Source organism: Grammomys surdaster, unplaced genomic scaffold (genome assembly GCF_004785775.1).
Source record: "Grammomys surdaster isolate TR1022 unplaced genomic scaffold, NIH_TR_1.0 325, whole genome shotgun sequence".
Lineage (NCBI taxonomy): Eukaryota > Metazoa > Chordata > Mammalia > Rodentia > Muridae > Grammomys > Grammomys surdaster.
The window spans coordinates 2,723,782-2,733,755 of NW_021604744.1; the positions used below are offsets into that span (position 1 = coordinate 2,723,782).

At 41.2% G+C, this 9,974-nt stretch overlaps 1 protein-coding gene across 3 annotated transcripts in view; it reads right to left on the reverse strand.

Moving 5' to 3' along the window:
- Positions 1-9,974, reverse strand: part of Magi2 (membrane associated guanylate kinase, WW and PDZ domain containing 2) — a 1,345,877-nt gene that overhangs the window by 76,089 nt on the left and 1,259,814 nt on the right. For all 3 annotated transcript variants that reach the window (XM_028778110.1, XM_028778109.1, XM_028778111.1), the window contains one exon: positions 9,284-9,427. In XM_028778110.1, the coding sequence (XP_028633943.1) occupies positions 9,284-9,427 (144 nt within the window). The remainder of the gene's footprint in view (positions 1-9,283; positions 9,428-9,974) is intronic.

Here is a 9,974-nt window from a genome sequence, read left to right on the forward strand (position 1 = left end):
TCTTCAGGAGAGGAAGGAGAGGGTATCACACACGGACAGTCTTCAGGGCTTCTGCAGGGCATTCAAGGTGGGTGTGTGCCAGCTGCAAATTCTAAGGTTGCAAGGGATTCCAGATGTTAAAAGTAAATGCTCTTTAACTTTTGTTTTTAGCAATCTGATAACTCTGAGGTGCCTTATTACTGCTGGGCAGGCAGCAAGAGTCGTCTTGGATGAGATGCTGGAAGGCAAACAAAAGCCTCAGCCAGCTGCTAGCTTGGGGAACGGCTGGTTTCCATTCTTTTATTTTCAGTCTTTTTATTTTTATTTTTATTCCAGTCTTTTTATTTTCAGGACAGACCTGAGCATCTTTAACCCAGGAGACATCTGCTTGTTCCCTGAAGACCCGACTTTCTATTTTGATGTCTTGGAAACCTGATAGCCGGCACACTTAGGGACTCAAGTGTGACGTCTAATAGGAGACATGCGTATGAGCTGGGACCCCAGAGGACTGTCCAAAGGAAGGAAAAACAAAACAAAACTACCTCCCAAAACAACAAAACAAAACAAACAAAGAACAACAGCAAAAAAAAAACCCCAAAACAAAAACCAAACCAAACCAAAACCAAAACAAAAAAAAATAACCCCCCAAAAGCCATTGAAGAATATAATAAGGAAGACTTTCAAAACAGGGACAGAAAGAAGTGACCGGATTAAATAAATGGTATTAGCACATTTAATTAGTATACATTGATCATTGTGATCTTGGGGGAGAGTTAGGTTATTTAGAGATAGGTTATTTAAAAATATAAAACTTGGGCTTTTTGATAAGCATATCTAATATAGAGAAACAGAAAGACTGAAAACATAAAACAAAAGAATCTAAGAAAAGTGTAGACAAGACAGACCTCAAAGCAGAAAGCACTGTAAGAGATGGCAGGTGTGACAGTTAATAATCACTGTCTACTTGGTGACATTCATGTGACCAGAGACAAATGGGCACATTTTAAGGGAGTTTCTAGATTGGGCTAGTTGAGGTAAAAGATCCACCCTAAATGTGGGTGGCACATATTGTAGGCATGGGTCCTGGGCTGAGTAAGGGAGAGTACAAGCTAAGCAGCGTGCCTCTCTCTCTGCTTCCTGACCATGGCTGCAGTGCGGCCATACCTCCTCCTACCACGGCTGATTTCCAGGCATGATGGACTGTACCCTGGAACTGTAGATGAAATAAACCCGTTTTTTCTTAAGTGCCCTTTTGCAGGTGTCTTGTCACAGCCATGAGATGCACAAGTAACCCTGGAACTCATTACAGGACACATTTGATTGATCTAGAGGACTAAATAGACATCTTGACATCAAATAGACACCGTGACATCAAAACACACAAGTTAAAATCAACTACCCCTCAAAGGGAATTTTACAGGATAAATATTTTTTGGGACCTAGTTTTGCAATTCCTAAGCACAGTAGAAGAAAGTCCCGATGTAGAACGGTCGGACTGGGTAGTGGCAAAGCTTTACTCAGTGGACACAGCGTGGTGTGTCCTCATCCTCTACAGGTGTCTGCTATTGTTTACTCTGCATGGGTCATAAACAAAAATGGGGACTCGTCAGGCAAGGGGGAAGCTGCAAGAGGCTTGAGGGATCGAAACAATATGCAATATATCATCTGAAGACAATGGAATTACGCTAAAAGTCAAGAATATATAAATCTAATCAGAACAATCCCACCTGTTAAACACTGCATGAGTAAGCATGACCATAGTGGAGTGAGATAACCATAATGAAAATTATTGTATATATGTTAAACAGTGATTATGCTTCATGTCAGAGTCTTACATTTGTACGTTTTATTTTATTATTGGAAATAAAGTCCCTGGATTTGAGTGTTAGTCAGGGCATGAATCATGTTAGAACCGGAATACATTCTAGGATACGACATAAAATAATGGACACACTACATAACAAAACATCATCCTTAGAGCTGGAATCTTCAACATGACCATTAACAAACATGCAGCTTCTGAGCTATGGGATTTTAAGCCGAGGTGAGTAGGTGGGGTGAAAAAAAACATCACACATAAAAGCAAATGAGCAAGAGGTGAGAGGATGAGCCGGTCACTGGACAAGAGTGAAGGAAGATGGAAAGACCTCTGGTCTGACTCACAGACTAGAGGGATTGAGAGAATAAATCTGACGGTCGAAAAAGGGACACAAATACGTGTTCTGCATGCACCTACATCCAACTACCATATTAACACACTACTGGAAAAAACCTGTGATACCATTTGTGGAAATAGAAAAAGTAGCTAAAATTCAACGTCTACTCCTAACAAGCCCTCCTGGCAAAGAAGGCAAAGGAGCAGAAGGAGGCCGGCCTGGTAAGCACAGAAGAAGGTTGTCTGTGAGAAGCCATTAAACGTCAGGCCTAATAGAAACTGTTAAGAGCGCTCCCACCAAGATTAGGGGAGCCTGCCTTGAGATCAATTCTGTTTAGCTTCTTGCAGGAAGCCAAAGAAATAAAGAAAAGAGGAGGAAGCTACACACACACACACACACACACACACACACACACACACACACATACACACACTCACATGCATATCTCAACAACTTTGTTTACAGGAAATGCGATTATTACATAGAAAATCTAAAAATTGTTTATCAAAATAGTGAGAGAGTCTAGAAATTTTTTATGATGTAATTGAGCAATGTATAGAAAAATAATTTCAGGCCAGGGAGATGCATAAAGTTGCTAGCTCCAGGCCTGATGACCTAAGTTCTACGGACCAAAACCTAGGTAAGATGCCAATTGCGGAGGCACACATTGCTTCTGCAATCCCAGGGCTCCTATGGGAGGACAGGAGGTGGAGGCAGGAGGACTGACTCGAAGCCCCAGGCTAGCATAAAAGTCCTATCTCTAGCAGAGGCACATAGAGGACTAACTCTACAGCAATCAGAGAAATGTGCTATTGCAAAAAAGAACAGAGCTGAAATGATCAGAGATGGGGTGGGTTAGAAATAGACCTTTATAAATGTAGTCGACTGTTTTCCCTGATGAAAGACAGCACTGGGGACCCAACCTGGGGCCTTTTACACTGTAGGTGAGTCCTCTACCGCTGAACTCTAGTCCCAGCGCTCAGTTTCCAAGACAGGGTCTTGTTAAGTAGTGAGGTTATAAATGCTCGTTATTCTATTCCATTTAACAAAGATATAAGCTTCCCACTTTTTAAAACATTAAGTGGGGAAGGGAAAAAAAGAAAAAACCATTAAGCATAAAATAGAGTTTTATTAATACATTTTGGAGAATGTTTGGACATCTATTCAAATACCACATCTGTCTCATTCTCTTTTACTATTTCCTTCTTTTCTTTTCTAATATAACTTCTATTAACTCTTTGAGACACTTAAAAAGAAAACTCCAAGAGTGATATGGAGAACCTAAGAGTATTCCTGAAAGTCAGCTTGTGTATTTGAAAAATACATCACTTCTTGAAAGACAAACATGCTATCATTGATGCAAAAAAAAGGGCCAGCATAACCTAACTCTTTCCTTTACTCTTGCCCAAGAAATCATTTCCAAAGTCTTAAGACTCTTCTATAGCATCTAAGATTTTTAAAAATATACTGAAGATTGCATTGTAAATTTATTAAATAAAATTTATTTTATTTATTATAAGGTTATCCTTGTAGGGTGAAGAGAAAGTCATAAAATGATACTGTCACATAAAGTTATACATAAAGTATAAATTGGATTTCTCTCTCCCACCACTGTTTAAATGCTTAAAATGTTTAAAACGTAGATTTGCAAAATGCTTAGATGTACCGTAGACATTTAAGATGGCATGCTGCAGGGTTAGGGTATCTGAATTCAGATTTCTAGCTTCCCCAGCCCCTGTAAAAAGCAGGGCCTAGCTGCACCTCCTGTACTCCATCACCAGTGTGTATGTGTGCAAGGTGGGGGAGATACTGGGCTGCTGTCCAGCCAGCCTAGCTAAAAATACAGCAAGTCTAGAATCAGCGAGAGACTCTGTGACAAGGGAGAAAATCAGAGAGTGATAGAGGAGATGTCCAATGTCCCTCTCTGGTCGCTGAATGCATGAGCCTGCATCCACACATGTGCACATACATACCTCCCTCCCTCTGCCCCTCCTTTTCCTCTCTCTCTCTCTCTCTCTCTCTCTCTTTTCCTTCCTTCCCCTGTATATGCGTGTGTGTCACATACAAGTGCTCTCTCTTCTCTTACTCTTTCTTTTTGAAAGAAACACACACACATAAAGAGAGAGGGGGAAGGGAGGAAGGGAGGGAGAGGAGGGAAAGGGAGAAGGAGAGGGAAGGAGGGAGAGAAAGAGAGGAGAGAAGAGAGACCATAAGGAAATGATTTCTTAAGCACTACTCAAAATGGGACGACTATGAAGAAAAGTAATGACGTTATTAAAATTAAGAATTCTCTTTATCAAAAACATATCAGGAAAACAGAGAACTGCAGTGCATAAACTGAAACAAAAGATTTGCATCACGTTCTGAGAGGGTAAATATTCAACATCAAATGAAAATAAAAAGATATGTTTTTAAGAAGGCATGCCCAGGTTCACTAACCATGAAAGAGATAATGAACACCATGTGGCACCATCTAGCTCAACTAGTGAGAGAAGCTGTCTCAAAAGGAGAATGATAGTGTGGGGAGGGCCTGTTAGATATCTCAGAGGGCAAACGTGACAGCCACTGTGCCTGATGACTTGGTTCAATCCTCAGGACACGTAAGGTGAAAGGAGAGAAGAGACTTCCTCCAGCTGCCTTCTTAGCTCCATGTGTGCACTGGGGTACTAGTTTATTCACACACACACAACGTTATATGTAATGCAAAAGTGAAAGGGAAACTAGACAGAGAGCAGTAGAGGTAAACAGTGTAGCCCCCCGGCCTCCACCTGCACGCTCACAGAGGTGCACACACAGTGTATGTGCACACACAGACATGTAAACTTGCACGAGGCGATGCGTCATTTCCAGTTACTAGAGTGAGCATTTAGAAGGTGGGAACATATGTTCGGCAAGCATGTAGACGTGTGGACATTGGTTGTTGCACGTATAACTTGACACGGTAACCGGAATATTGGTTTTTGTGTGCTCTTAGCTAAATAAATACGCCCAGCAGTACACTAGTCCAGTGAACGTCTTCTACATATGATATGGAGCTGGATGATGTTCAAGAACTTTCTTAGTTATAACCAAGATTCACTGACAGAGGATATTTCAAATGCCCATAGGCTAGGAAAGCAGACAACTACATAGACTGTAGGATTTTGACCCAATGGTAAATTCACAGCAGTAAAAATAAATCCGCCAACTTGGGTGAGTCTCATGAACATACGTATAAAAAAAGGAATCCCAGGGAGGATCACGAGCACTGTGAGTCACTTAGATAAAGTTCACAAAGTGTGCAAAATGAAATCCACATATGTGGAAACACCAGATGGAATGTCAAGTACTTCTTTATTTAGGGTGGTGGTTCTTTCCATCTCTGTGGGAGGATAGAAGGGGTGGAGACATGAGGGATTGGTGATGTTCTCTTCTCTTTTCTTTTTAAAGCTGAGATGAAAGCTTATTAGTATTTGCTTCTGTCACATATGTTACAAATAGTCTCGCAAGTGGTCCTGTGTTTAATAGCAACAAAATATAAAAGAGAATATATGCCTTTAAGTACATATTCTGTAGCCTCAAGCTAGATGTGTCTGGACTAGGAAGAAAATCAACAAACTCAAAAGAAGTTTAAATCAGTGAATTACACTTTTAGTTGAGAAAACAAGAAACCTGGGTAAAATGGGTTGTTCTTGTACCCTGTTCAACCAGCTAAGGTTTGGGGTGACTCTGAAGCCCACGCTAGACAGACTCTAGTGTGAACCATCAGCTCAGGCACTGTTAGTAGGTACATGCAAGTGAAACATGGCTTCTGATGGTTATAAATGATGGTTTTTCCCCCCAGAAAATCCATCTCATGGAGATATGGAACATGCTATACTCCGACGACAGCTGGGAGCCTTTTCCCCTGTGTGTGTGGATGCAGAGCCTGCAGGTTAGCACACACCCACCCTCTAGACTGTGTACCACAGAGCCATCTCATTCTCCTTTCAGATTCTCTTTAAGTTTGCTGCCAGATTTTTATTAAGTGCTCAGAACTACCTCCCGCCAAATGTCTCACATTTATCTCAGAATTTCTTACACTCTGCTTCACCGAGCTTCACCAGAAAGCTATTTTGTATGCTCGTTTTTCTTTGCCTTTGGTTTTCTACTTAGCTTCAGTTTTTAATGAGGTTATATTTCTAAGAACTTTGTTCCAGAGACTTACTCATTAGTTCTGAAGATTTTTATCCTTCTCAACTTTGTTAGAACTAATTTCTCTAATAGCCTAATTTGCTAAAGCTGTCTGCTAAAATAACCCTCATGGCTGTAGATAGCCAGGAAAAGCAGGTGCGTCAGACTGCCTTCCGACTCTGTCTACCTGCTGTTTGTCAACTGTTCCATGAAGGTCATTGTTATTTGTCTTAGTGACACTTGGGTGCCTAGAAATAATCTAAAAAAAAAAAAAGGGTACCATAGTGTCCCAGAATCCTCAGTAGATGATATCATCACTTTGTGTTAGCATTTCTCCTGGGTTTCCCTGTGTCCTTTCCCCAAAATTATCATGTGCCTACAACCAGACTAACACAAATGGCCAGGAATAGGAGTCTCAAAAGCAGACACTCAAATCTGATACAATAAACTATCTAAAATTAATACTCGTCATCTCCCCAAGCCTAGGGCATATCACCTAATTCATGTCACAGAACCACCCAGCTCTGTCGGAGTAATCTGTATTTGGACAATTTTATTGTATCAGGCTAAATCTTAGCTTCTATTAGACAATTAACTGGAGTTTTTCTTTTGGATGTTCATGATAATAAAAATGGGAGATATGCATAGTATCTACCAAATGAATTTGATTGTGTGTGCATGTGCACGTGCACGTGTGTATGTAGAAATGCTAAACATTGAAATTTGAGGTGACAAAATCATGTTAATATGGTAGAAATGTGTCACAGTAATTCAAAGGCTGGGAAGAACTTCATACTAGCTTTTCTTTTTTAACTTTTCTGTAGAGGTAGTTCATGAATGTCTAGCTCACCTGGTTGTCTCAGGTGTCTTAGAAATTATAAACCAAGTCATAATTCATGGGAGATTGACGAGGCCTTGGAAAGCCTTCCTGGCACAGGGAGTCAAGTTCTGTATGCACCTGGACACCGAGAACATCAAAGTGGGACCTTGTACTAAATGATAAAAGGGTCCCTGAGTAACTGATTATTGATTTTCCTATCCTAAAACCTATGCATTAGTTTACAATAATCTCACTGTAAGTCATACAACTAGCGATAGATCCTGGTCCCTGCTGAATTAATTTAAATGTATCTGTGAACTATGACATAGGTGCTGTGATCAAGCACAGCTGTGCCCTTAAACTCTACAGATGCAAAATACGACCAAATTCTGAGACTAGCTAACACGGCCTGTGCTGAGAACCACTGCTAGCCACTGCTAGGGTTGAGGCTCTAAAACTGTTTACTCTCTATTTAGGTTTCTGTGACTTGGGAGTACTGTATGTATCCAGCGTATGTACCCAGCAGTGACCCACTTAGACTTGGTTAAAAATGTAGCAACCTCTAAAGTCATGGGGAGGGAGTAAAGGTGGGGTGGGGTTGCTCCTTCCTTGTCTCAGAAGGCTCTGGTCATTTCATTCATGATCTCTATACTATGCTGACTTCACTTGGCATTGCAAAGATGAATTTCATTTTATTTAATCACTCGTGAGCTGAATGCAGTTCTGGCCTTGGCATGTGGCCCAGCAGGTAAAGGTACTTACCGGCAAGCCTGACCATGCGACCTCAACCCTCATGCTACATATAGTGGAAGGAGAGAGCCAACTCCCACAAACTGTCCTCCGACCTCCATATGCATTCTGTGGCACACACGTTTCCGCCATAAATAAAACACAATTCTATAAAAATAATTTGCAATTCTGGTTTGGAGGGAAACTAGAGAGGCAAGAAGCCATGTGGAGACTTTGCCCACTGATATCTCTGGCAGGGAACACAGGGTAGTATTGGATCAGGACAGGGACTGTCTTTATCTGGAGCGTGTCCTATCTGGGGTAAAATTCCATCTCCACAATCTCCCATTTATCAGAGGCTTGCAGAGGAGGGAGAGAAACATGCCTTGCTTTTGCACTGGCCTTTGACACTGGAAAGAGTGATGGAAGCTAGACTTGGCAGCAGGAGTAAGTGCAGGTGCACTTCCCCAGGGCAACTGGCTGGCAAAGCTCAATACAAGGATTCCAGATTTTAGAATCTCCATGTCACAGAGTTTTTATCTGCATGAACTTAAAAAGCAAGGAAGGCTGGTAAGGATGAATTCTAGATGTACAAGAAGAATTACATTTTGTCATGTGGTTGCTGGAGTCATTTGTGGCTGAGGTTACAAGCTATTGTTTCATCTTGCACCTGTTGATACAGAATGAGTTACTCCACCAATCACTTAACCTAGAGTGACTGGTACATTAAACATCCCTCCTCAACCTGCACTCAAATTGGAAGTGTCTAATTGATCCAATTTTAAGGGCAACGTAAATGCTAGAAGCCAAATCCCCTTTCTCCTGTTGCGTCTGGCTGTCCAACATCAAAGAGCAAAGGCCAGTCAATAAAAAGGAAACATTTCTGGAGAGATATAAGGCCATTTGATTATGTATGTGGAGGGGAGGGACATAAAAGGGAAAATAAATCTTGAAGGATTCAACATCAATGGAAATGAAATCACTGAACCATAGAAGAATAATAGAGCTTATCTTCACATGAAATTATTTCTTTTTTGTCCTTTTTCTTTTATTTTCTCTTGAGAAAAATACAAGTATGTTGAAGTTTACCAATTGGTGGACATTTATAAGCAGAAAAATAAGAGACATTGTAGTCTTTTATCCCTCTGCTGTTTTTGAGAGTGTAAATCATATATTACCCAGGGTGGCCTCAAAGTTACTATGGCCTTCATTGAATTCATCATCCTCCTGTCTCAGCCTTCCTGTGCTGGCATTACAGGCATGTACCACCACACCTGGCTGGCTACTGTAAGTCTTTGTAAGTGCTTGACCAAATCTTTAAAGATCAGGTTATAAAAAAGAAAGAGTAAAGCTGCTTGTCTGAGAGCACGCCTTCCCATCTTCCTAACACCACAGCAGGTTTCTCATTGGGACCAAGGAGCTCTGTAAGGTGAGGTGTCTTACTTACCCTCATCCTGCCGTTCCTTATGGCTGGCCCATCCTCTGCCAATCTCAACACGTACAGATCCATCTTGTATTCCCTTCCTCCACGGATGCTGAATCCAAATCCTTTGGCTCCTTTCTCCATGTCCACAGTGAAATAATCAAAATCCTTTGGGAGTGGAGAGAAAATGGAAAAATGGAACATGGAGTAGTTTAGCATCAGAGGGACATCAGTGGTCACTTTTCCTGTCCCCTCCCCCCATAGCTAATGTGTTCAAATGACAAGGTATTGGAAGACACATCCTGATTTTACAAGTATGGACTAAGCAGGTATAGCTCCAAAGGCTCAAGTAGGTCAGAGCACTTTACTCTATTAAAACAAGCAGTACGGCTTACGTCAGCTTGCTTGGTCATCTTGAACTTACGGCATGTGGATCTCAATGACGCCATTTCTCCTGAATGTTTTCATTCATTACTGTTAGTACCACAAATAAGTCTGTCAACCAGTGATGTGTCTCCGGAAGTGTAAACTGCAGTTTTCTGAGCTAAAAAGTGCACTTGCAAGGGTTCTGACTGTATCTTTCAGTTGTACAGGCTGCTGGTTCTGATTGTATCTTTTTCAGTTGTACAGACTGCTGGTTCTGACTTTATCTTTCAGTTGTACAGACGGTTGGTTCTGACTGTATCTTTCAGTTGTACAGACTGCTGGATCTGAC